At 44.4% G+C, this 27780-nt stretch overlaps 1 protein-coding gene across 2 annotated transcripts in view; it reads right to left on the bottom strand.

Annotated features, from left to right (window-relative positions):
- SERINC5 (serine incorporator 5) overlaps positions 1-27780 on the bottom strand; it is a 150547-nt gene that overhangs the window by 17618 nt on the left and 105149 nt on the right. Inside the window, exons 9-12 of one of the 2 annotated variants that reach the window (XM_003261521.4) lie at positions 22722-22788; positions 19056-19095; positions 17904-18048; positions 10735-15642 (exon numbers count right to left, since the gene is read on the bottom strand). In XM_003261521.4, coding sequence (XP_003261569.1) covers positions 15495-15642; positions 17904-18048; positions 19056-19095; positions 22722-22788 — 400 coding nt within the window. In that variant the 3' untranslated portion in view covers positions 10735-15494. Of the gene's footprint in view, positions 1-10734; positions 15643-17903; positions 18049-19055; positions 19096-22721; positions 22789-27780 lie in introns of those variants that run through there. The other variant, XR_001115402.2, reaches the window with a different exon arrangement.

The raw sequence follows: 27780 nt of genomic DNA on the forward strand, positions 1-27780 counted from the left end.
AATAAGAAGATATTTCCAGACTCCTCTTGATATTTCCTGCCCTAAAACATGCAATGAACTTTTCTCCAGGGAGCCCAGTGCCCTCAGGGTCTTCTGGCTGGAATGCAGATTAGATGGATTGGCAAAGCAGCTCCTGCAGGCCACAAGGGGAAACCAGAAATCCACAGTAATCTTTGACCTGACATCCTTGAGCTGCTGAACCAACATCCCAGGTGTTTTAAGTCCCTGTGGTCCATTTGTCAAATGCAATTCCTTACTGATATAATGGTTATACAAATAAAGAAGCCCAGAGAAAACACTGCATATGGAAAGGAAAGATTGACCTAAAGGGGAAGATCTTGTGTGGAGCGGGGGCAGTGACAAAAAGAGGAGGTGGGAAAGAGAACTGGGGAGAGAGGAGAGATCTGGCAGTTTCTGTGAAAGCAAATTAGTAAGAATTTTAAGAAAAGTTTGACTTTATACCATTGCCATAATGGGGATTAGAACAGTAACGTCCACAGGATCATTGTGAGAATTATGCCAAGCACACGTTAAGTGCTCAGTAAACATTGGCTATCATTATTATTTTATTACGCTGGGCCTCCAGAATGGATTAGAGTTGCAGACTGGAACATTATAAGGAAATCCAGGAAGTCCATTCATTCTTACTCTTTCCCTCACTCTCCTCTCTTCCACAATTGCTCCTCTGCACAGCTGTTTTAATCCTATATCTTTCTGCAAATTGGCTTTCTATGTCCATGATGCTTAAAACTGTCACTAACAACATCTTTTAAGTTTCCAAACTCCTTGGTCAAGACAGCTGCCATTTCAAAGTGCATTCTTTCAGTCTCAAGTCAAATTTCCAGAAAGACACTGATTGTCCAGCTTAGATGGAAAGTCCACTCTTGGATCAATTAACTGAAGCTATGACAGGAGAGTTGTATGGAAAGGACATGGCTGCTCCTACTAGAAAACTTCCCAAAATATGAAGGGGGGAAAAGCAGGGAGGAGGTGCCGCTGTGAAGACAAAATGGTAGGTGAACATTTGGGTCCATGTGCACGCATGAGTACATTTATGCATGTGTGCCTAACTTGGATAGCACTGTATATAGGTTTTGTTTGTTTGTTTGATTGTTTTAGAGACAGGGTCTCCCTCTGTCACTGAGGCTGGAGTGCAGTGATGCAATGATAGCTCACTGCAGCCTGGAACTCATCTGCTGCACTCAAGGGATCTTCCCGCCTCAGCCTCAAGAGCAGCTGGGATTACAGGTGTGCATCACCATGCCTGGATAATTTTTAAAACAATTTTTTTGTAGTGACAGGGTCTCATTATGTTGCTCAGGCTGGTCTTGAACTCCTGGCCTCAAGTGATCCTCCCACCCCAGCCTCCCAAGTAGCTGGGATTATAGGTATGAGCCACTGTGCCTGGCAACAGTTGTCTAAATTATTTTTTACAAGGCATTCAGAACACATTCAATAAGATATTTTTCTACAGCACTGTATTTATTAGCTATGTTAACATTTCCATATATAGATGTTCTAAGTGAATTTAAATTATTTCTATTATTTTGCTTTTATGAACTCTATTTGAATGATATTCTTGTAACTAAATAGTTGAAACTATCTATTATTAACTCCTTAGAGAAATTCCTTAAATTGGAATTGTGAGGTCAGAAGGTGTGTCATTTTTTAACACACCATGTTTTGATACACGTCGCTAAATGTGCCAGGCAATTTGAGCCACACTCACACCACAACATACAAAATGCAGTCTTCCTCAATATCATCTTCAGTGCTTAGTTGAAAATTAATCGCCATTTGATAGGTGAAACAAAATTTCCTTAATTACTAGTAAGACTGAAGGATAGTTTCATGTTTTTTTGACCAACTGTTTTTCTATTACATTCTTATTGGTTTATAAGAGCATTTTAGCCGGAAGTGGTGGCTCACGCCTATAATCCCAGCACTTTGGGAGACCAAGGCGGGTGGATCACTTGAGCTCAGGAGTTTGAGACCAGCCTGGCCAACATGGTGAAACCACATCTCTACTAAAAATACAAAAATTAGCCAGGCCTGGTGGCGGGCACCTGTAATCCCAGCTATTTGGGAGGCTGAGGCAGGAGAATCACTTGAACCCAGGAGGCAGAGGTTGTAGTGAGCCAAGATTGTGCCACTGCACTCCAACCTGCACAACAAAGCGAGATTCCATCTCAAAAAAAAAAAAAAAAAAAAAAGAAAGAAAAAAAAGAAGGCATTTTAATTACTAAATATATTGCTGTTTGTGGTGGCTTGTGTCTGTCGTCCCAGCTATTTGGTTGAAGCCAAGAGTTTGAGCCTGGGCAATACAACAGGGCCCTATCTGTAATCACATCTTCCTGGTTTGTCGTAACCTTGATATAATTTGTTTTAAGTTCAGATACTCAAATCTCTTCTTTCCAGCACCTATCTTTATCTTTACATATGCCTAGAAGGGTAGCATCCACTATCTAAGGTATCACCCTTTCCTTTGTCTCGTTCCCTAAATAGAGTTTAGACATTTCAATTGGCATTTGAAAGTCCTTCACAAGGCACTACGATGTCTTGTTTTTCACTACTGCCATCCACAAATCTTTCTTTCTTTTATCCATCTATTTGTTCATTTATTCATTTGTCACCTATTTACTAAGCACCTATTATGTACCAGGCATCATTCTAGACACTGGGGATACAAGAGTGAACACATCCCTACCCCTAAGGGAGCTTGAATTTTAGTGTCACTGAAGACAAACTGAAAAGGTAAGAAAATGTATATAGTTGGCTGGATGGTGGTAAGTACTATAGAAAACAATAAAGCAGTAAAGTAGGGTAGGAAATTCAGGGAGAGAGTGAAATCTTACATAGAATAGTCAGGGAGAACTTCACTGAAAAGGTAATACATATTTGAGGAAGAGTGTGAGGATGGTGACTGATATGGTTTGGCTGTGTCCCTACCCAAATCTCATCTTGAATTGTAGCTCCCATAATTCCCATGTGTCATGGGAGGGACCCGGTGAGAGGTAACTGAATCATCAGGCTGGGTCTCTCCCATGCTGTTCTCATGGTCGTAAATAAGTCTCACGAGATCTGACGGTTTTATAAATGGTAGATCCCTTGCACACACTCTCTTGCCTGCCACCACGTAAGACGTGACTTTGCTCCTCGTTGGCCTTCAGCAATGATTCTGAGGCCTCCCCAGCCATGTGGAGCTGTGAGTCAATTAAACCTCTTTCATTTATAAATTACCCAGTCTTGGGTATGTCTTCATTAGCAGCGTGAGAACAGACTGATACGGTGACAGAATGGGCCAAGTGCTATCCAAGGGAGAAGGATTCCAGTATGGGAAAGAGTATGTGCAGACAGCCTGCAGGGGAGAGGGGAAAGGAGGAGCACAGCTCCTGGATTTGAACACCAGCAAGGAAGCCAGTAATGCTGGAACAGAGTGGGCAAAGGGTAGTTGAGGCAGGGATAGGGAATGGGTCATGCAGGGTTTTGTAGACCACTGTAAAGACTTTGGCTTTTACTTCAAGGGAGACGGGAAGCCATTTTGAGGGTGTGGTAAACTGTGTTTCCAAAGATGGCAGCAGAAATATCTCACACCTCACATAGTCTTTTGCAATGTGATCTTGCCACTGTCCTAAGAAGAGGTGGAGTCTCTTTCCCTTTTCCTTGAATTTGGGCTGACCCTAAACCAATTCTGACCAACAGAATCTAGTTCTGTAACTAGATTCTGTAATACTGTAAATTCCACGCTGGGCCTTAGGAACTGTTTTAGAAGCCTTCCTTTCACCTCTTGAAATGCTCCTTCTTGGAACCCAGAAGGCATGTGGAGAAAGACATGTAGAAGAGCGCCAAGGCCCAGCCATTTCGGCCTAGTTGAGCATTTCTGCCAGCCCCCAGCTTTCAAGCCAGCCAGTTGAAGCTGGAGACACCAGATAACAGAGAAGAACCATGTTCAACATGCTCTGCACAAATTTTTCACTCCCAAACCATGAGCAAATAATAGCAATTGTTGTTTTAAACCATTAAGTTTCAGTGTGATTTGTTACTGATGACAAAAGAGACAAATAGAGATGACCTAAATAGTACAGGCCTCAGGGGAGTAGGCACGAGACCCCAGTCACTCTCCTGAAATTCCTAGACCCCCTCCTGCTTCTGTAAAGAACTCCAGGTCTGTCTGGGTTAATCACAAAGTGATGACTATTCCAAGAAGCGCTGTACTCCTTAGCTAATCATCTGTTAGCTTATTTCTGTTAACTAATGGTATTTCTATATGAACATGCTGAGACCACCTTGTTGTATCTCCTCATTTTGTTCCTTAAAATCTGCTTGTAACCACCCCAACTTGGAGCACCTCCTGGACTTGGTATATAAGTGCTTCCCAGGTTGCAGTCCTCAAATGTGGCCCAAATAAACTCCTTACCTACATGCATTTGCCTTAGTTCTTTTTTTTTTTTTTTTTTTCCACCATGCCTGGCTACTTTTTAAATTTTTGGAGAGTCAAGGTCTCATTATGTTGCTCAGGCTGGTCTCGAACCTTGGGGATCAAGTGATCCTCCTACCTTGGCCTCCCAAAGTGCTGGGATTACAGGTGTGAGCCACCATGCCTGGCCCTTAGTTCTTTCTTTCAGGTTGACATTACACAGCAATAGGGGACTGGAATAAAAATTGGCACCAGAACATGAAATACTACTGGAATGAAAACCTAAAGCCAATTGCTACATGTTTCGGACCAAGTAGCACATAGAAGACTGAAGAGCAGTGAGAAGGCTGTTGGTGGAGTCTTCATATGGTTTGATATTTGTCCCTCCCAAATCTCATGTTGAAATGTAATCCTCAGCGTTGGAGGTGGGGCCTGGTGGGAGGTGTCATGGTTGCAGATCCCTCATGGCTTGGTGCTATCTTCACAACAGTAAGTTCTCATGAGATCTGGTTGTGTGTGGCATCTCTCCCCACCTGCTCCTGTTCTTGCCATGTGACGTGGCTGCTCCCACTTCACCTTCCACCATAAGTAAAAGCTCACTGAGGCCTCTCAAGAAGCCGAGCGGATGCCAGTACCAATGCTTATACTGCCTGCAGAACTATGAGCCAAATAAACCCCTTTTCTCTATAAATTATCCAGTCTCGGGTATTCCTTTAGAGCAATGCAAGAAAGGCCTAATGCTAGCCTAAAACAGGAAGGAAAAACTTGCTCTTGCTCTTGTGGGCTAGAGAAAAGGGGGCCTGAGTTACATACTGGCAGCTCAATTACACTGTCACTTGTAGCAATGTGGAAGACGGTACATGTGTTCATGAACTGGCTAAGGACATTTTCATGCAGAATGCTGAAAATGCCAAGTGGCTTGTAATAGTTGATAAAGTACAGAAAGAGATAAACTAAAGAGGAAAATGTTCACCTTTCAAGCAAATTTTAGAAGAATATAGAGGGCCCAAGACTGTCTTGAGTCAGTTAGCAGCGTGTTCTAAAAGCAAAATAAAACTTGGAGGCAAAGAACAAATCTAAGATGCTGTAACCGCCCAACGAATTCTCCTTGCCCACTGCCTAGACAGACTCAATTTAAGACAGGGGAATTACAATAAAGAGTTTAATCCACACACAGTCATCTGTACGGGAGACTGGAGTTGTATTATTACTCAAATCAGTCTCCCTAAAGACTTGGGATGGGGTTTTTAAGGATAATTTGGTGGGCAGGGGGTCAGAAACTGGGGACTACTGATTCGTTAGGTCAGAGATGAAATCATAGGGAGTTGAAGCTGTCCTCTTGTGCTGAGTCAGTTCCTGGGTGGGGGCCACAAGACCAGATGAACCAATTTGTCAATCTGGTTAGGGACAGCTGATCCATCGAGTGCAGGGTCTGCAAAATATCTGTTATCTGGAGGGGCAATTTGGAGGGGTTTAGAATCTTGCCACCTCCAGCTGCATGACTCCTAAACCACAATTTCTAATCTTGTTGCTAATTTGTTAGTCCTGCAAAGGCAGTTTATAGTTCCCAAACTAAAAGGGGGTTTGTTCAGGGAAAGGGTTGGTACCATCTTTGTTTCAAAATTAAACTATAGGCCGGGTGTGGTGGCTCACACCTGTAATCCCAGCACGCTGGGAGGCTGAGGCAGGCAGATCATTTGAGATCAGGAGTTCAAGACCAGCCTGGCCAACATGGTGAAACCCTGTCTCTACTAAAAATACAAAAATTAGTCTGGTGTGGTGGCGTGCACCTGTAGTCCCAGCTACTCAGGAGGCTGACGCAGGAGAATCGCTTGAACCCGGGAGGTGGAGATTGCAGTGAGCCAAGATGGGGCCACTGCACTCCAGCCTGGGTGATAGAGTGAGACTCTGTCTCAAAACAAAACAAAACAAAGTTAAACTATAAACTAAGTTCCTTCCAAAATTAGTTCAGCCTACACCCGGGAATGAACAAGGACAGCTTGGAGGTTAGGAACAAATCAGTAAGTTAGGTCACATCTCTTTCATTGTCATAATCCTCTCAGTTATAATTTTTGCAAAGGTGGTTTCAATGCCACAAGTAAAACGTGGCCTCTGGTCAACATAAGGCCCTTTGTTAAAATCCTGGAAAGATGTAAGGAAGTGCTTCTCAAACCCTCATGGTTAATTAGGCAAACAGACTTCTGAAAGAACAAGTGTGTTCTCACACAGCACCCTGACTTGCACCCCAGAGAGGAAGTGTATCTCTTGCACCCCAGAGAGGGAGTGTATCTTAAAAAGATTGGTGGAGATGGTTTTTATCTAACACAGTGAATCCCAATAAAATCCACAGAAAACTCACAATGTTTTTAAGAGAACTGAACTAACACAAGCACCACTAGTTTGGACTAAAATGGACAAAGACAGTTCAAAACAAAGCCACTGGGCTCCCAACCATTTACTGGCAGGAAATAGGCTGAGGAAACTATTTGGCTGCAAATCAGGGTTTATGTTGTTGTTGAGATAGGGTCTCCTCTGTTGCCCAGGCTGGAGCGCAGTGGCACAATCACAACTCACTGTAACCTCTGCCTCCCTGGAGTAGCTAGGACTATAGGCACGTGCCACCGAGCCTGGCTAATTTTTGTATTTTTTGTAGAGACGGGGTTTCACCATGTTGCCCAGGCTGGTCTTGAACTCCCGGCCTCAAGTGATCCGCCCACCTCAGCCTCCCAAAGTGTTGGGATTACAGGCACGAGTCACCACGCCAGGCCCAATCACGCTTTTTCAAATAGTAAAGGAAGGCCAACCCAGAAGGTGGAGTTAGGAAGTAAATCAGGTCCACTTGTGTGTGGATAAGGCTCCACAGGGATGGCTCTGTGGGTGCAGAGACCTAAGAACTAAAAAGACAAGTTGCCTCCCGCATTCCTTGTACAATGTGAGGAGGAAAAAGATAACTACAATAGAGAATCTCTTTCAGAAAGTAAAGATGAGTGTATGAAATCTGAAAAAGGTTTGCAGTGCAGTTTAAACAGTTCATAGTGTCCAGTGCTTCTGATAGGTCAAGTAAAGTAAGGACGATGGACGTGGCAACATGGAAGTCACCCATGACTGAAAAACAGTTTTCAATTTAAGTGTGTGAAAGCTTTATTGTGGCAAGTTCAAGTGTGAATGGAAGAGACGGGGGCAATGGTAGAAGCATAGTTTTTGGATCTTCCTGAATTGCTATATAAAAATAGCAACTAGATAGCACAATCAAAAATCAAAAGCTGGAAGAGCTGAAGACTATCAGTATCTATGTGGGAACAAGCAGAGGGAAAAAAAAAAAAGTAAATGATGAATTCAGAGTCAGAAGTAGGATGATGGTTGCCACAGGAGAGGGGAAGCGGGGAACAGGGAGTTCCTTAATGAGTCGTTTTGCAAATTGAAAAGAGTTCTGGAGATTGGCTGCAAAACAATGTGAATGTACTATGCACTTCATACTACTGAACTGTACACCTAAAAATGGTTAAGCGCCTGGTGTAGTGGCTCACACCTGTAATCCCAGCACTTTGGGAGGCTAAGAGAGAAGACTCACTTGAGAGTAGGAGTTGTAGACCCAAGCCCTCGGGAGGCTGAGGTGAAACAATCGCTTGAGCTCAGGAGTTGGAGGCTGCAGTGAGCTATGATCACACCACTACACTCCAGCCTAGGCAAGAGACCTCATCTCAAAAAAACAAAAAAATGCTTTACTCTAATTCTCATATATCAGGACAGGGTGTCACTAGCATAAGGGCAGGAAAAAGGAAGTGCACTCACAGGAGCTTTCAGAGGAAGAAGACAAGCTTGGGGTTTCATGTTTATATTCTCAACAATTAGCACAACAATGGGAGAAGGAGTATCTTTTTAATAAATGGTGCTGGGAAAACTGGATATCCACATGTTGAAGAATGAAATTAGACCTTTATTCCATACCATATTCAAAAATCAACCTACAACGAATTAAAGACTTAGCTGTTAAAACCTGAAACTAAAACTAGGCAACAAAAATGTAGACAAACAAGATTATATCAAACTAAAAAGCTTCTGCACAGCAAAGGAAACAACAAAGTTAGGAGACAACCTACAGCATCGGAGAAAATGCTCGCAAACTTAACATCTGATAAGGGGTTAATATTCAAGATATATAAAAAACTCAAAACTGCTGAATAGCAAGAAAACAACCCACTTAAAAAGTTGACAAAGGACCTGAATAGGTATTTCTCAAAAGACATGCAAATGGCCAACAGATGTAAGTGCTCAAGTCAGGCTGGGTGCAGTGGCTTGTGCCTGTAATCCCAGCACTTTGGGAGGCTGAGGCAGGCACATCACTTGAGGTCAGGAGTTCCAGACCAGCCTGGCCAACATAGTGAAACCATCTCTACCCCCCAAAATACAAAAATTAGCCAGGCATTGTGACACGCACCTGTAACCCCAGCTACTCATGAGGCTGAGATGAGAGAATCACTTGAACCTGGAGGCTGACAGAGGTTGCAGTGAACTGACATCGTGCCACTGCACTCCAGCTGGGGTGACAGAGACCCTGTCTCAAAAAAAAAAAAAAAAAAAACCCAAAAACCTGAAAGTAGAACTACCATACGATCCAGCAATCCCACTAATGGGTATATATCCAAAGGGAATGACATCAGTATGTCAAAGACATATCCACACCCGTATGTTCACTGTAGCATTATTCACAATGGCCAAGATACAGAATCAACCCAAGTGTCCACAAATGAATATAAAGAAAATGTGGCAAGGCACAGGGGCTCAAGCCTGTAATCCCAGCACTTTGGGAGGCCAAGGTGGGCGGATCATGAGGTCAGGAGTTCGAGACCAGCCTGGTCAACATGGTGAAACCCTGTCTCTACTAAAAACACAAAAACTAGCCAGGTGTGGTGGTGGCCACCTATAGTCCCAGCTGCCACTCGGGAGGCTGAGGCAGGAAAATTGCCTTGAACCCGGGAGGCAGAGGTTGCACTGAGCCGAGATCATGCCATTGCACTCCAGCTTGGGTGACAGAGCAAGACTCTAACTAAAAAAAAATTGAGCTGAGCGCAGTGGCTCACGTCTGTAATCCCAGCACTTTGGGAGGCTGAGGCAGGATGATTGCTTGAGGTCAGGAGTTTAAGACCAACCTGGGCAACACAGTGAGACCTTATCTCTACAAAAAATACAAAAATTAGTCAGGCTTGGTGTTGCAGCCTGTGGTCCCAGCTGCTCGGGAGGCTGAGGCAGGAGGATTGCTTGAGTCCAAGAAGTCAAGGCCAAAATAAGCCATGATCACACCACTGTACTCCAGCCTGGGTGACAGAGTGAGACTCTGTCTCAAAAAAAAAGAAAAAAAGGAAAAGAAACGTGGTATATATACACAATAGAATTAAAAAGTTCAGCCTCAAAAAGAAGGAACTCCTGCAACGTGCGACAACTTGGAGGAACCTAGAGGACACGGTTAAGTGAAATAAGCCAGGCACAAAAAGACAAATGCTTCTTGATCTTACTGATCCATGAAATCTTAAAAAGTCAAACTTCCTAAGTGTGACTTAAGAGATGCAGTGTAAAGGTGGTTACTAGGGGCTGGAAGTGGGGGATTGGGTGAGGGGGAGTTCAGGGTGATGTTGGTCAAAGAACACTATCAGCCAGAAGAAATAAGTTCAGGAGATCTACGGTGTAACATGGTCGTGACTAGAGCTAGGAACCTTGCACTGTACCTTAAAAATTCTGAGTAGGCCAGGCGCAGTGGCTCATGTCTGTAATCCCAGCACTTCGGGAGACTGAGGTGGGCAGATTACCTGTAGTTAGGAGTTCAAGACCAGCCTGGCCAACATGGCGAAACCCATCTCTACTAAAAACACAAAAATTACCTGGTCATGGTGGCACATGCCTGTAATCCCAGCTACTCGGGAGGGTGAGGCAGGAGAATCGCTTGAGCCTGGGAGGCGGTGGTTGCAGTGAGCCGAGATGGTACCACTGCACCCCAGCCTGGGTGAGAGCGAGACTCTGTCTCAAAAAAAAGAAAAAAGAAAAAAAATTACTGCGAGTAGATTTTAAATGTTCTCAGCACAAAAACGAGGTAATGCATAGGCTAATTAGCATGATTTGGCTATTCCTGAACATATACATATTTCAAAACATCATGTTGCACACCACAGATATATATCTTTTATTTGTCAATTAAAGGATCAGCATAGACTCCATGGAACTTGAGAGACCTGATTAACATCTGAGGGCAACATCTCTGCAAAACAACTAACTTGAGTATTTTAATTATATATGTATCTAGCAGAAGAGAAAAAACAACATAGTTTTAATTTTAAATTTTATTAAAGTACAGAGTTAACAAGTTTTGAGTTTTTTACATAGGAAAAGCCTAGTCAATTCAGATGCTTTATAGAAAAATTAACATTAAAAAACAAATAGAAATCCATGACTAAAGGGGGAAAATAACTTTCAAAAGTTACCAAAATTCTAATCAGAGACGATTATAAATTTCAAACAGTAGATTTACCACACATATTGCATTTTCAAATTCTAATGTAGCAAAACGTAACCACATAATTTGGCTACAGCTAACTGTTTCAGAAAAGTTTAAAAAATTAGCAAAGTTATATCTATAAAACTTTCGTAGTTTTCTTTTTTGCAAAGTAAAAAAGGCTTAAATCTTTAATAAAGGAAAACAAAACAATCCTCTTAAATTTCTTATAAATAGCTCTCAAGACATATATTACACATCTGCTGTAAGCTTTCTTTACCTGAGAGAACTTCCCAGGATCCTTTATCCCAAAGGATTACCTTAAAGAGTTCTTCCATCATTTTACTCATGTGAATATGATTAAACTCCTATAGAAGTGGATTGGGACATATGCATTCTTAATCTGTCCTTCCCCATTTGTTTCTTTCTGAAAGGGTTTTGCTTAAGGAAAAAAAAAGCTCTTTGGTAAAGGCCAAATATTTCAACCTTTCAAAATGACTGCCTCTGTGAAAGATTTGTTGAGGAAGAAGAGAGAGAGAGAGAAAGTTCTAAACATCTGTGTGAACAGCTCTCCAGTACTGTGAAGTCAAAGGCCCAACATTACAGAGCACACCTCTGCCTGAAATGCAAAACTAAGTTAACTAGCAAGTTACAGGAAATAGCCTTCAGAAAATTCCACAAGCCAAGTGGCTACTGCATTGTCCCTGAAGGAGGGCCCAGTGTTCTTTCTGGGTGTGTAAGGTCTTACTTAGTTCAAGGTTTGTCCCTTCTTAGTTGTAGGTTGGGCCCTCTTTCACTTCCAAGAGGTATAGTATACTAGAGTACACCAAATGAGACACTATTTAGAAAGGCAATAAAGGGAGCGTAAAAGCCTAGGTAGCTTAAATACAGGCTCTGGAATTTCCTTCGCAGGAAGGTGAAGCACCAATGATGGCAAAAATTAAATAAATACATCATCTTAAAAAGGCAGAGGGTAGGCTGCGTGCAGTGGTTTACGCCTATAATCCCAGCACTTTGGGAAGCCAAGGCGGGCACATTGCTTGAGCTCAGGAGTTTGAGACCAGCCTGGACAACCCCATCTCCACAAAAAAATAAAAATTGGCCAGGTGTGATGGGGCAAACCTGTGGTCTCAGCTACTTGGGAGGTGGTCCTTGAGCCCAGGAAGTCAAGCCTGCCATGAGTCAAGATCATGTCACTGCACTCCAGCATGGCTGACAAGAGTGAGCCCGTCTCCAAAAAAAAAGGCTGAGGGTGACAATTTTGGCATGGGGGGCGGGAAATTAACATTACACTGAGGTTATTCGCAATAATCTTCTGAAGAATCGGAAATAAACAATGTTGTATGGAAACAGAACCCCAAAACCCCAATAACTCCACCTTCCCCACAACCCACCCCCACTCTATCTATCTCCCCTTCTAAGAGGCTCCAAATACCTCTGGCAAATAATTTCTTTTTCAGACAAAATGAAGAAACTTTTTGCCCAAGAAACTGTGGGCAAAAATAAAACTAACCAATCAGTATTTAAAAAGCTAGACCCAGTAAAGACGTGGTTGGGTTTCTGAAGGCTTATAATGGAAATAGTCTCTAGTCTCCAGTCAGGTAACATGCCTCAGTATGACACCCCCGTAAGAACCCCCACCCCCCTGCCACCCACTTAGTGTTTTTACTCACAAAAATGAGGGGAAAACTTTTCTACATCAGACAAATGACACAGAGGAAATATTCACATGCAGCTTTAAAAAAGTCCTCTTCAACTGTCATCCCTAAATGTGTCTGACCAGCAGCTTCTGGGAATATACTCTTCAGGTCATGTACAAAAAGGTGTAGGAAGCAAATGTCTATTATTTTTAAAAGGTATCAGTGAGTGAATTAACCAAATTAACACCATTGTTACAGCAACTCAAAGCCATTGGCACAATGTTTCCAGTTTCTCAAATCACAATTGCACAAAACTGTAGATTCTTTAAATCCAGAAATGTTGACTCCCCACCCGAGTATTGTACATCACAATTAATAACCATTAACATTAACTTTGCATTGATAGTCCCTCAGTCCTCAGATACATCCATATCTCTTTTGTTCATCCAGATACACGTGCTAACACTTTCAGCTGAGAATAAAATTAAAAGCAACTGTAACTCTTCCTCTTGCATCAGACCAACCGGCAGAAGGGAACGGGATGTCACAAACCAGACTCATGCATCTGGAAAACGTGGGGTGGCTCCAGAAGGAAGCGACAAGGGCCTTCTACCGGCCACACTCCCTTGCTTGGGCTTCCCTGAGCTGCTTTCTGCAGAGGAAAGGGCCAACCACGGCCAGCCAAGGAATCCAAGGCCTTGTCAGCTCAACCTTGACTGGGCGTTAAGGTCAGTTTCTCAAATCACACCAGCTGGCAGCCAGACCCAGCCGCGAAGAAGCCAAGACAAAGCAAGGGCTCTGCTAGACCTCGGCGGGAGGAAAACAATGAAACTAGTCACAATACTGCCCAGGCACTTTACCTGCTTCCCCTGAGGGTGTTTCCTAAAGACAACCCCCAAGGCCCTAGGCCACTGCAACACAGCTACTGTGTGTGACATGCAGCCCCACTCCCTGAGCCCATTCCTGGCCTACGGAGCTCCTGTCCCCTAACTGGTTCCTCGGGTTAGCACACGGCTTTTCATTTTGCGACTCCGGATGAATCTTTTAACTGCCGAGTACGGAGCTCCTGCCCTACCAAAGGAAATTTAATGGAATTTACAAAACAAGGCTCTCTAAACCACACACACAGATGGAGTGCCTTTTGAAACTGAATCTCAAACACTCTAAGTAGGGAAAGTTCTAAAGGAATTCATCCCCTGTAATTTGTTTCCCCATGGGATTTCTTGGGAGAAGGGCAAAGGAATGAATAGAAAGAATTTCACTAATTTCACCCACCAGCATTTTGGCACACAGAAGCCCAGCTTAGGTGGCACTCAATTCTGCCCAACTCATACAGTAGGGCACAGAAAAAAATGACTAGGCTGAGCCTTTTATTCTTAGATCCTCACTACCAGAGAGCTTGAGAAGATTCTTTCTACCCCGAATGAAATTCTAACAGGAGTTTCCACCAAGTAAACCTTTTCCTGCCTGAGAACATCAACACTGAAAATAGGCATCATCTCGGGTAGCTGCCGAAAGTCATGTTTCTGTATTACTTTGCAAGTATGTGTTTTGGAAATTCCTGTGCAGTGTGATCTCAGCTCACTGCAACCTCCGCCTCCCGGGTTCAAGTGACTCTCATGCCTCAGCCTCCGAGTAGCTGGCATTACAGGCACACGCTACCATGCCCGGCTAATTTTTCTATTTTTAGTAGAGACAGGGTTTCACCGTGTTAGCCAGGCTGGTCTTGGAACTCCTGACCTCAAGTGATCCGCCTGCCTCTGCCCACCTCTTTTTAAGTATATTCGGCCACTCCCACACATTGCCTAACAAGCTTCTTCTGGTCAGTGTGTCTGAGATCCTCACCTCAGAAATTCTCACGTTAGCAAATCTACTCCAAGGATGCCAGAATGAACCTGAGCGGTATGGTCACATTACAGATCCAGAACACAAAACGTCTTCCGCTTTTACAGTTTCAAAGGCCTCAAGTTGGAGAAAAACTTGAGGGGCTGACCTCAACAACTGAAAGAGCAGTGCATGCAGCAGGCTTCAACACGAAGCAGCTTTTCAGTTAAGGTCCTAAAAGTATTATCATTATCAACAGCACAAACAAGTAAGAATGATAGCCCTCCATTGCTTAGGCAAAGAAAACATGAATCTTGTTCTATAATCATGTGAATAACACCATAAATAAGCGCCGTACTTATTGCAGTAACTCGGGTCAGGTAGTGATAATAAGGTGGGGAACCACGTGGGGGGTGACCAGGCAAATTGTGCTTTTTCACATTATTACAAAGATGTGGGACCCAGAAAAGATGAGACCTCGGGGAAGGGTGCAGGCAGAGAGTGAAGTCTGTGATTTCCAGCATCACAACCTCAAAGGGAAACGTTTAGGGGCCATGAAGAGGCAGCACTGAGGGTGCAGTTGAAAAGCAGGTGCCTCCTCTTGGACCCTATAAATACCAGGGGCCCTGCAGGCTGAGTCCTGTCCTCAAAGCCCCCTGGGGATAAGGCTCTGAAGAGGCGGAAGTGAGTGAGAGGGGTCTGGATTCTGTTACGGGCTGGGGACTCAAGATTTTGGCATGTTTTTCTATTCCAAGGATGAGAATGGCTGGCCACACAAAGTATTTTTATCCCTGTGAAAAGATGCTGTGCCCCAAATTCTGTTTTGGCAAAAACATGCAGAAGGAAGTCAACATAACTGGTATCCAGTTCCTAGGGGTAAGATATTTCAACCATGATCCGTTTGGTTGAAAATTTCAATTCCTTTGGGACAAACCGGTAGTTTCTTTTTGAATTTCCAAAGTAAAAAGCTAATCAGGAGATTTTTTTTTTTTTTTTTTTTTCTCTCAAAGCCTTTTCAGACCCACTCAGGCACAGGGCGCCAGTCCCTGCTTAACCCCTGGGGACACTGTTCAAAAGATGGCACTTTCCAGGCTGTAGGCCCACAAAGCCCAGGGGACCGCCAATATCGTCACACAGAGAACTCCCGGGTGGGGCAGCAGAGGGGGGCGACCAGCGTACACAGGTACAACAGCACACATATCCAGCAGGAGGCCATCTTGACCCAGAAGATGGACCAGCTCCCGCTGAAGAAGCTCTCAATGTTGGCACTTTCGTAGCTGTGGAAACAAGAGACCCAGCCGCGGTCAAAGCAGGAATATATTGAGATACAATTCACTAATTCACATCTATTTATAATGTATAATTCAATGGCTTTTAATGTATTCATATACAGACTTGTGCTACCATCAACACTACCCATTTCCAAACATTCTCATCACCCCCAAAAGAAATCATGCACCCCTAGGTGCTCTCCCCTTCCCTATGGCCCCCCCAGCCCACCCCCTGCATTCACCAATCTACTTTCTGCCTCTATGGATTTGCCTATTCTGGAGAGTTGATATAAAAGGAATCACATGGTCTCTTGTGTGTGGCTTTTTTGCCTGGCATACCATTTCCAAGGCTCAGCCACGTGGCAGCATGTGTCAGTCCTTCATTCCTTTTTACTGCTAAATAGTATCTTATTGTATGGATAGAGCACATTTTGTTTAGGCAGTCACCAGCCGATGGTCATTTGGGATGTTTCCCCTTTTTGATTATCACCAATGATGTATAAACACCGCTGTGTAAGTTTTGTGGACCTAGTTTTCTTTTTGTCTTAGGTATACGCTCAGGAGTAGTGGAAGAGCTGGATTACATTGTAACTCAATGTTTAATTGTTTAAGGAGATGCCAAACTCTTTTCCAAAGCAGATTTCACATTCAAACCAGCAATGTAAGAGGGTTCCAATTTCTCCACTTCCTCGACATTTGTTATTATCTGCCTTTTTAATTATAGCCTTCTCCATTTTTTCTTAAGCTTCCCAAGCCAAAAATTCCAGGAGTTCCCAAAGCATCACTGGGAAGCATTAAAGCTCCCTTCTCTTCTCCTCCTTAAGAAAGAATCTCTCCAATCACTGTGCTTGAAACCACCACTCCCACCACCCCTACCCCAATCCCCTCTCCTAATTTTATTTTTCTCCCCAGTACTCATCACCATCTAACACACCATATTTGACTTGCGTCATAGTCTGTCTCTCCCGCTGGACTATAAACCCTGCCTCATAGAACCGTGTGGCACATAGGAGCCACTTGCACATCTGTTGAATGAATGATAAAAGGAAGCACAATGAGCCTACATGTCTAAGCTTAACTTAGCGGTCAAAAAAATTATGATACAACCAAAGCTGTGGACCTGTAGAAAAAGTATGAACCTCTGTGCAGTGCCAGGGAAGGCCAGGTCAATCTTGTACTGCCAAGTTAAAAAAACAAAGCCTCCAGGGGAAAACATGACATTTATGTTAAAAAAAAAAAATCAGCTGGACACGGTGGCTCATGCCTATAATCTCAGCACTTTGGGAGGCTGAGGCAGGTGGATCACAAGGTCAGGAGTTTGAGAACAGCCTAGCCAATATGGTGAAACTCCGTCTCTACTAAAAATAATAAAAAAAAAATTAGCCAGTGTGGTGGCAGCACCTGTAATCCCAGCTACTGAAAAGGCTGAGGCAGGAGAATCACTTGAACCCGGGGGCGGAGGTTGCAGTGAGCCGAGATTGCGCCACTGCACTCCGGCCTGGGTGACAGAGCAAGACTCCAACTAAAAAAAAAAAAAAAAAATTACATAAGTTTATAAATGCAGAGAAAAGGAGAAGGATACACATCCTAGCAGTGGTTATCTGTGTGGGGGAAGTAGAAGCGGGGGGTAGCACACTGTTACTTTTCATAATTCCACATTTAGTTTGTATTTTAAAAAAAGATGTTTCCAATTTTTGTAATGAAAATGAAGAAAAATGGGGAAAAAGATACACAAAATTTGAAGTAGAAAAAAAGAGATATTTTCTCTTTCTGAAAGGCAGATGAATGCTTAGGAATTCCTATTTTTCCTCCATTACCACGTTTTCCAGACTGTCCACATAGAGCTAACCTTCCATTTTCTTAAAGTTGCCATAAGCATCACCAGTTTCCAGGGTTAAAACATACCCGTCCACTGTTAAAACTCAGAACTCGCTTGTAATCCCAGCACTTTGAGAGGCCAAGGCAGGTGGATCACTTGAGGTCAGGAGTTCAAGACCAGCCTGGCCAACATGGCGAAATCCCGTCTCAACTAAAAATATAAAAATTAGCTAGGCATGGTGGTGGGTGCATGTAATCCCAGCTACTCGGGAGGCTGTGGCACGAGAATCGCTTGAACCCGGGAGGCAGAGGTTGCAGTGAGCCAGGATTGTGCCAGTGCACTCCAGCCTGGGCAACAGAGTGAGACTCCTTCTCAAACAAACAAACACGAACAGTACTTAACTCTTAAGACTTTGCTTCAAAAATACCTAAGCAAATGGGCCACTCACTTGAACCAGTTGGTGACGGTCATCATCACATACAGGGAAGCTAGGAAGAACACGAAGTGGAAGTAGGAGTAGATGTAGACGGTGCCTTTCTTTTCGTCATAAATGACCCGTGGTCCCTCCTTTCCCGGCTGCTGCTCTTCAGTGTCTGTGAAGCACAGAGGGAGCCCAGGCTCAATGAGTGAATGTGTGTGTTTACCATTCAGCAAAGTCATGCTCGCTAATTCTACAGGGCTGTCAGTAGAAAAGATGCCAGAAAGCCATCTGTACCCTCTGGCAACTTCAATCTGTGCCCTAAGCACAAAACCCCCACTCCAGCCTAGCAACTTCCGTAACAGGAAGAGTTACCTAATGCCACATTTATTTTTATTTATTTATTTTTTGAGATGAAGTTTCACTTTTTGTCCAGGCTGGAGTGCAGTGGCATGATCTTGGGTCACTGCAACCTCCGCCTGCTAGGTTCAAGCGATTCTCCTGCCTCAGCCTCCCGAGTAGTTGGGATTACAGGCATGCGCCACCACACCCAGCTGATTTTGTATTGTTTTTTAGTAGAGACAGGGTTTTTCCACGTTGGCCAGGCTGGTCTTAAACTCCCGACCTCAGGTGATCCACCCGCCTCGGCCTCCCAAAGTGCTGGGATTATAGGCATAAGCCACTGCGCCTGGCCTGCCACATCTATTTTAACAGAAAGAGAACCCTTAAGAACCCTTAAAGACGTAAACTTACTATAAGCTTAGCAGAAAGTGAGAGTAAAACAAGAGTTAGTTCTCAAGCCCTTGGAATCCTCCAATCCAAGAAGGAAAGTAAGGTGAAGGAATGAAATGGCCCCAAAATAAGGTGTCAGGACCTCTTGGTATTTTCCAAATCATTCCTTCTTAAAAAATGTGCTCTCTGATTCTCTAAATCTCACTGTATAATTTAACTTACATATAAACCAAAATTTGGACTGATTCTCCCTAACAGTATACCAGCACAAATAAAACTCAGCTATCCTTCAGGAAAAATGTGAAAAATGTGTAAGTAGTAAGTCAGCTTTAGAATAAAAGTTTCTCCTTATTATTCAAGTTACTTCTGTCTGAATCCCAAATGACTATAGATTAGAGCTATAGGACTGCAGTGCCACACAGATGCAAAGAATAAAACTGCTCTGCTTACCCTCTCCACCAGGACTGAAGCAAAAACAACAGCGAGCTATCTGTGAAAGCAAAAGCAACAGTCAGGCGGCTTGTGTTCTATTTCTAGTCCACCTCAGTAAGGCAGCAGTAACCATTATTTGAACCATCTCCCAGGCCCTGAATTGCACATATCCCTCCAAAAGATGTGGACTGTTCTTTCCCAGGTGTGCTGCGTGTTGGTGACAGGAAACCCCATGGAGGGAGATGTGCCACAGAGATCCTCATCCGTGGACTTGGCGCTCGCTCCTGCTACCATGAATACTGGCAGCAGAGCCTCAAGACAGGAGCTCCTTTACCCTTCCTGGGTAACTGCCATGGAATGGCTGATCACAGCAAAGGTAAAGGCCATGCAATTATGGTCCCTGGGGTTAGGGAGGCTTTGTCCAGCTGCACTGTCCTTCAACTTCACCCTCTGCCCAATTTTGCCTCCTTCCCCTTCTCCCTCCACATGTGCTGACTTTTAATAACTATCCCACGCAACAAACTACCTCAGCCTCTGCTTCTGGAGAACTCAAGTGTGAAACCCAATGAACGTGACAAAAGCCCCACTCTCCTGGTGCTCCCTTCTCGTGCTTTGCTTTCAATGTTATTTCATTAAATCCTCTTTGACCTTTGCATTGGGCTTATTATTATCCTGTGTACAGCTGAGGAAACTGAGGTCAGGCAGGTTAACTGGCCAAAGTTACCAAATTAGTTTAGTGACAGAGCTGGAACAGACAAATGCAAGATGGGGACACCAAGATCCATGATTCACAATAGGTAACACGTGGTATCTAGGAGGTTGGCGAAGCTGGTAGGATCTGAAATAGTAAAGTGAAGGAATCTGGAAGCAGCCTACCCGTGTTTCCTATAAAAATCAAGCTGTTGCATGGGCTGTGGGCAGGGATGGAGGGAATGCTTGCCTTTGAAGCATCTCTGGTACCTTGCAAATTTTTTATTATTTCTTTTCTTTTTTTTTTTTTTTTTTTTTTTGAGATGGAGTTTTGCTCTTATTGCCCAGGCTGGAGTGCAATGGCACGATCTCGGCTCACCGCAACCTCTGCCTCCCGGGTTCAAGCAATTATCCTGCCTCAGCCTCCCAAGTAGCTGGGATTACAGGCATGTGCCACCATGCCTGGCTAATTTTGTATTTTTAGTAGAGATGGGGTTTTTCCATGTTGGTCAGGCTGGTCTTGAACTCCAGGCCTCAGGTGATCCACCCACCTCGGCCTCCCAAAGTGCTGGGATTACAGCCGTAAGCCACTGTGCCCGGCCATTATTTCTTACCTACTCAAAACAATAAACTTAATTTTTAAAAATCAGGTTATGTGTAGTCCCAGCTATTTGGGAGGCTGAGGGAGGAAGACTGCTTAAGCCCATGAGTTTGAGGCTGCAGTAAGCTGTGATCCCACCACTGCACTCCAGCCTAGGTGATAGAGTGAGGCTCTGTCTCCAAAAAAAAAAAAAAAGTATGTGATTTCAGAAGGACTCTGGTAAACAGACTACTGAGACAGCCTGGGAAGTGCAGGGCCCTTAGCACTTTGTGGCTGAAGATATTTCAACCACAAAGAACAGAGAGCCAAGGATGAGAATATGAGAGCTTGAGCCTTCATCTCATTTGTATATCAAGGCCAAGCCCTAGTTTCCCTGCTTGGCAAGGAAACCTTTAACAGAGGTATTGGCCTTAACAGGAGCTTGGATTAAGTGCCATGGTCTAAAAACCACTAATTCATTCAGTGGGCCCAAGACACGGTATGCTGAGGTCTTAGTTCTTTTGAAGTTCAAGTTACCATAAGAAACTATGAACTCTCACTTTCAGAGTTGTATCCTGTGAAATGTGATGCAGGAGAGCAAACCAACTTCCATCCCACGTGCTCTCCAGTTCAGAAGGAAACACTCGGACATTTTATTTTCCCTTGGACTGAGAAGAAAAACATCCTCTCTTAAATCTAACTTGGAGACTTGCTGTTCTTTGAGCCTGAACTCTGTACACAATAGGGACATTGAAACCATAACCATACAACCTCAGCAGGTGGTCACCTAGTCAATGGTGAGAATAAACACCCCTTCTACAGACCATTCTCTTCTCTATAATAGGCAGTAACCTATTCAAACTCAGCACAATTTTCTCCTTTAGGCAACAGAAAGAGTTGGTGAATGATGCTGGCAGACTGACAGCCCTTCATAATGGCTCACTATATCCAGGTCAGGTGCAAGAGAGACCATCCCCAGACACCCAGCTGCAGAGTAAAGTGCCCGTATCTGGACAGACACCAGGGCTTTTCCATCCACGGAAAGCTATTAGAACGCAGGCAGTGGCCAGATACCAGCTGCCCGCAGTCAGCAGCAAGGACCAGGGCACAGCAGCTCAGCTCCTGGGCAGCAGTGGTCAAGAACACAGACCCTGGGGCCAGAGTACACGGTTTACGTTCTGGCAAATCAAAACCTGTGAGGCTTAAATGACTTAACTCTTCTGGTTTTCCCCTCTGTAAAATGGAGGTAATAGCACGTCACTGGGTTTTTATGAGGATTAAGTGAAATCACATAGGAAGAACTTAGAACAGTGCCTGGGACATAGCAAGTGCTGTAAGTCTTGGCCATCTTTGGAACCCCTGACTCTTTTCATTCTTGGGTCACAGCTGAGTCTTTCCCTGGCTGCCTCCATCTGATTAGACCTTTCTGATGTTGGTAGATGAGAGCCCCAGAAAGACTTTTGCACAATTAAGAAAATAACAGACATTTTGTTGACTGATAGGCATCTGCTTAACACCTTGAGGCTTTGGATGTGCAGGCAACCAATGTATGTATTGTTCGTAACACTCTACCTGACAAAACGCCCACCTGATGGAACTGACAAATGAGTTAATGTATCTACAACGTTCAACAGCGTCAGGCAGAGCAGATATGGCTCCTTCCCTTTCCTCTCTCCTTCCTTCCAAACAGCTATTACATAATCTCACAGCCATGCTGTGGATGGAGGGCACAGACAAGTATGAAACAGGTGGATGGATCAGAAGTTAAAACAAAACCCAGCAAGACTCCATTATGGCAAGGGAAGAGCGCAGGGTACAGCCTGACAAGGTTACCCGAGCCTCTGGTTGGGGGTGAGTGGCAGGATGCCACCCGAGGCCAGCTTTCTTACAGAAAATCAAGAATGGACTGATTCATTTTAATCCCATAGCATACAAAGGAAAGCAGGAAAGCATTTATTTTTCTTTTTTCTTTTCTTTTATTTTTTTGAGTCAAAGTTTCACTCTATTGCCCAGGCTGGAGTGCAGTGGTATGATGTTGGCTCACTGCAACCTCTGCCACCAGGGTTCAAGTGATTCTCGTGTCTCAGCCTCCCAAGTAGCTGGGACTACAGGTGTGAGCAACCACGCCTGGCTAATTTTTGTATTTTTAGTAGAGATGGGGTTTCACCATGTTGGCCAAGCTGGTCTTGAACTCTTGACCTCAGGTGATCCACCCGCCTCGGCCTCCCAAAGTGCTGGGATTACAGGCGTGAGCCACCACACCCAGCCAGCATTTATTTTTCTATGCAAAAATCTTTCCTCAGCAGAAAAACAGGATCATGGAATGCAGACTGATAAAGACACAAACACAAAAGGCCCTCCTGAGAAATGGATCTTCTGAGATGAACCAGGACAGGAAAAGGAAATGAACTTACTTCCAATTCAGGAGCTGCGTATCGCCCCTGCAGAGCGTCAGAACTCGATCTTGTTGTTGATGTCAAACTAAGAAACAGACAAAAAAGTCAGCTGGGTGTATTAACACATTACAACACACGGAATGAAGGGGAAAACCGGCTGGCCAGTGCTCCGAGAAGAGCCTCAATGTAACCTACCGTTCAGGTGACTTAAATCAAAGCAATCTATTTTAATACCTCTCCTTATTCCAAAATTGGCTGGCTGATTCTATAGATCATTTTATGCAAAGAAGTTTGTAGGTAGAGAAGTAAGTTATCTTGGTTTTCAGTATTGCTTTTTGCCTCTCCTCCCTCAAATGCTACAATAGTTTTCTAATTTCACTTTATCTTTCCCTCCCTTTGACTAGTCTTGCTTAGAGGAAATCAAAAGCAACGAGCCCAGAGATGGCAACAGAAAGCAAGGGCATGAAAGCAAAAGTCACAGTTATTTACTGTGATAGCCTATAGCAGAACAAGGCTAGCTGTTTGGAAGAGTAGCAGTCGAGGTAATAAAAAATTCTGCCACTTCCCCGAGACCTAGAAAGGTAAAATGTTAGACAAATTGCCTTGCATGGGGCAAAATAATTTATTTTTCCTGAAAAAAAAAAAAAAAAACAGGCTAGAAGTGGTGGCTCATGCCTGTAATACTCTGAGAGGAAGGGGTGGGAGGATCACTTGAGGCCAGGAGTTTGAGAAGAGCCTGAGCAACACAGCAAGACCTCGTCTCAACAAAACAAAAACACAGAACATTTTAAGCAAATATATACAACACTTAGGGTTCCAGCTAACTTTACAGATTGATTTAGCAAATATGTACTGAGGGCCCACTATGTGTCAGGCCCGATTCTAAGCACTGGGGACTCAGTGACACAGGCAACAATCCTGCCGGCATGTAGCTTCTGCGCTGGCCCGACATGGGCGGGGCGTGTTGGTGCTCAAGACCCTGGTCTGCTCCTGGAAAGGCGGGGACAAACACTCATCTCAATCCAGCGAACCCCATGAGGCAACACTGCGCAGTCTCATCCTCTTTCCCAAGGAGAGAAGAGATCAATGAGACAGAGATAAACAATAAAAAGCTTTCCTCATACAGAAGCCCACTGAGATCCAAGTTCAGTTTCCTTTGTGGTCCACTCAACTACAACAGCATCACTTTCTGCTTTGTACTGATGGATGCTAATCCAGGCCCACGGCCACTCCACCTCCTGACTGTGTGCCCGGTCAGAGGAAGGCAGAAACATCTCCCAATGACTGCGCACCCAAGGAACACAACACCTAATCCAACATTTAACGGTGGCCTGGCTGGGTGTGGTGGCTCACACCTGTAATCTCAGCACTTTGGGAGGCTGTGGCAGGTAGATCACTTGAGCCCAGGAGTTCGAGCCAGCTTGGACAACATGGCAAAACCCTGTCTCTACAAAAAATACAAAAATTAGCCAGGTGTGGTGGCACATGCCTGCAGTCCCAGCTACTGGGGAGGCTGAAGCAGGAGAATAAATTGAGCCTGGGAGGTTGTAGTGAGCATGATCACACCAGTGCACTTCAGCCTGAGTGACAGAGGGACCCTGTCTGAAAAAAAAAAAAAAAAAAAAAAGAGTGGCAAATATCCTGTGCATACAAGTTTTGATTTAGTACAATGTATAGTTTTCACAGGGGAAAATATAAGTTTTTAATTTTAAGAAGAGATCAGTATCTGAAATTTTCATTTGAAAGGTAACAATCATTATTTACGAGGCTCAGAATAGGCCAGGTGCAGTGGTTCACGCCTGTAATCCCAGCACTTTGGGAGGCTGAGGCAGGTGGATCCCTTGAGGTCAGGAGTTCCAGACCAGCCTGGCCAACATGGCAGAACCCCATCTCTAGTAAAAATACAAAAATTAGCCAGGTGTAGTGGCCGGCAGCTGTAATCCCAGCTGCTCAGAAGGCTGAGGCAGGAAAATCGCTTGACACTCAGGAGGCAGAGGTTGCAGTGAGCTGAGATCACGCTACTGTACTCTAGCCTGGGCGAGAAAGTCAGACTCTGTCTCAAAAAGAAAAACAAAGCCTCAGAGTAAATATTCTACTCTACAAATTCTTTGGATTAACATAATTTCCGGAAAACAAAGCTCTTGATTTGGGCTCCTTTGCCACTTCACCATCAAAGAGGCCTAACATGGGGAAGTTTTTGTTTTTACTTTTAAAAAGAACTACATTCAGAGCATCATTAATGCCATGTGACTTCTACAGGTAGATGTTACCCTACATTAAGATCTTTATTTAGTTGCCGGGCATGGTGGCTCACATCTGTAATCCCAACACTTTGGGAGGCTGAAGCAGGCGGATCACCTGAGGTCAGGAATTTGAGACCAGCCTAGCCAACATGGTGAAACCCAGTCTCTACTAAAAATATAAAAATTAGCCGGGCATGGTTGGGGGCGCCTGTAATCCCAGCTACTTGGGAGGCTGAGGCAGGAGAATTGCTTGAACCCAGGAGGCAGATGTTGCAGGAAAAAAACAAGATCTTTATTCAGTTGTAGCCTTTCTCCATACAACATTCTTCTTGGAATTATCAAGAAAAGTTTTTTTTTTATAAGCTCTTAAAGCCTAGGAAATTCTTATTATCTGCATTCAGGCTATTACAAAGACCACTGTTTGGTGAGCACAGCATAAATTGCTATAAAACAATTCCTGGGTTACCTATAAACCTCACCTCTTCCTGTGCTAAGATAGGGTGACTTTAACCCAGTATTTCCCGTGGGGATAGAGGGAGACTTACAGCACTGGGTTAAGACAATGCTTTATGGTACGGAGAATGCCTAACACACCACAGTGTGTTTACTGTCTCTGCCTGCTGCCACCCCACCCCAACCCGGCCAAAATGCCAGCAGTGCTCTGCAGTCATGGTGACAGCCAAAAAAAAAAAAAAAAAAAGCCACGCCGTTTCCCTGCAGAACCACTACAGTGCCCAGAACCCGTTCACACTGGCAGAAGAATGCACAATGCAGGTGCCCCTCAACACTGGCACTGCAGATGCTTTTGAAGCTGGCCAAAGTCCACTAGACCACAGAAAATCTCTAAATAACATGTCCAAACTTTCCTGGAGATCACACATTCTGCCTCCCTGACAAACGTACAGGGCAGGCCCTGGACAGATCCCATGACTATTCCCAGCCTTTGTGCAATGAGGAAGATCAGTCGTGCTCCCCTGTGCTATAGAACCCAAAGGAGACCTGACCTCTCTGTGAACCCGGGGCATGGGGTGGAAGATTTCTTTTTCTTTTTTTCTTTTTTGGAGACGGAGTTTCACTCTTGTTGCCCAGGCTGGAGTGCAATGGCTCGATCTCAGCTCACCGCAACCTCCGTCTTCCGGGTTCAAACGATTCTCCTCTCAGCCTCCCAAGTAGCTGGGGTTACAGGCATGCACCACCATGACCGGCTAATTTTGTATTTTTAGTACAGATGGGGTTTCTCCATTTTAGTCAGGCTGGTCTTGAATTCCTGACCTCAGGCGATCCGCCCGCCTCGCCCTCCTAAAGTGCTGGGATTACAGGCGTGAGCCACCGCGTCCAGCCACGGAGTGGAAGATTTCTAACTTGAAGATTTCTAGCTGGCAGGCAGGCCAGAGCAGAATTCCCAAAATGAAGATACCAATCTCCCCCCTCCTTTCTCCACCCCCCTTAAAGGCCCAGAATGTACCAAAAAAATAAATATTCTTCCTTGACTTCCCAGCTTTTTTTAATGTAAAACAATCCCCTCGGCAACGCTATCACACCAACCTGCGAACCAACACACTTCAAACTAGGAAGTTGTTTGACATTGAATAAAGATTCTTACTTTTTCCAGTTTTATATTTAAAAGGATATTTTCAAAGATGGTTCAATATTAAGAATTATTTTTTCTCTTAAACACAGATAAAAGTGGAATGGCCAGGAAACTTTATAGTGCAAATGCCTTGTAATAATATAATTACACAAGTCATCTAGTTTATCTTTCTCCCTCAGGGGACATTACACCAAGCCATCTGAGGAAAAAGAGCCGAGAAGAGACTATCCACCAGTGTCCCTAAATACTCCCGCAAAGGAGCCTCAAGGAAAGGTTGCCCAAAGTTGGGAGTAGAGAGCTACAGGTATAGGCTCCATGCTTCCTTACATGTACAATGAGGAGCCTGACCTGATCAACTCTGGGATCCTGTCCAGGTTGACAGTTTGAAGTTGAAGACAACAGAATAACAATTTTTTTTTTTTTTTGAGACGGAGTCTCGCTCTGTCCCCCAGGCTGGAGTGCAGTGGCGCAATTCGGCTCACTGCAAGCTCCGCCTCCCGGGTTCACGCCATTCTCCTGCCTCAGCCTCTCCGAGTAGCTGGGACTACAGGCGCCCGCCACCACGCCCGGCTAATTTTTTGTATTTTTAGTAGAGACGGGGTTTCACCGTGGTCTGGATCTCCTGACCTCGTGATCCGCCCACCTCGGCCTCCCAAAGTGCTGGGATTACAAGCGTGAGCCACCACGCCCGGCCCAGAATAACAATTTCAATCAAAATCCAGAGACCAAGGGAGGAATTAAGAAATAGTTCGTGGAGGCCAGGATTTGTCACAGCAAAGTTCCAGACTAAAGGGGTGTGGAGGGATGGGCCTATAGAAAGAGCCATCAGGGCCAGACATGGCGGCTCATGCCTGTAATCCCGGCACTTTGGGAGGCCAAGGCAGGCGGATCACCTGAGGTTGGAGTTTGAGACCAGCCTGACCAACATGGTGACCCCGTCTCTACTGAAAATACAAAAATTAGCTGGGCATGGTGGTGGGCGCCTATAATCCCAGCTACTCAGGAGGCTGAGGCAGGAGAATCGCTTGAACCCGGGAGGCAGAGGTTGCAGTGAGCCAAGATCCTGCCATTGCACTCTAGTCTGGGTGACACAGCAAAACTCTGTCTCAAAAAAAAAAAAAAAAAAAAATGGAAAGAAAGAGCCATTAGAATGCCAGGTGCCACGGTTATGCCTGTAGTCCCAGCTACTTGGGAGGCTGAGGCAGGAGGATCCCTTCAGCACAGTTTACCGAGCCTGGGTAAC

Source organism: Nomascus leucogenys, chromosome 2, assembly GCF_006542625.1.
Source record: "Nomascus leucogenys isolate Asia chromosome 2, Asia_NLE_v1, whole genome shotgun sequence".
Classification (NCBI taxonomy): Eukaryota; Metazoa; Chordata; class Mammalia; order Primates; family Hylobatidae; genus Nomascus; species Nomascus leucogenys.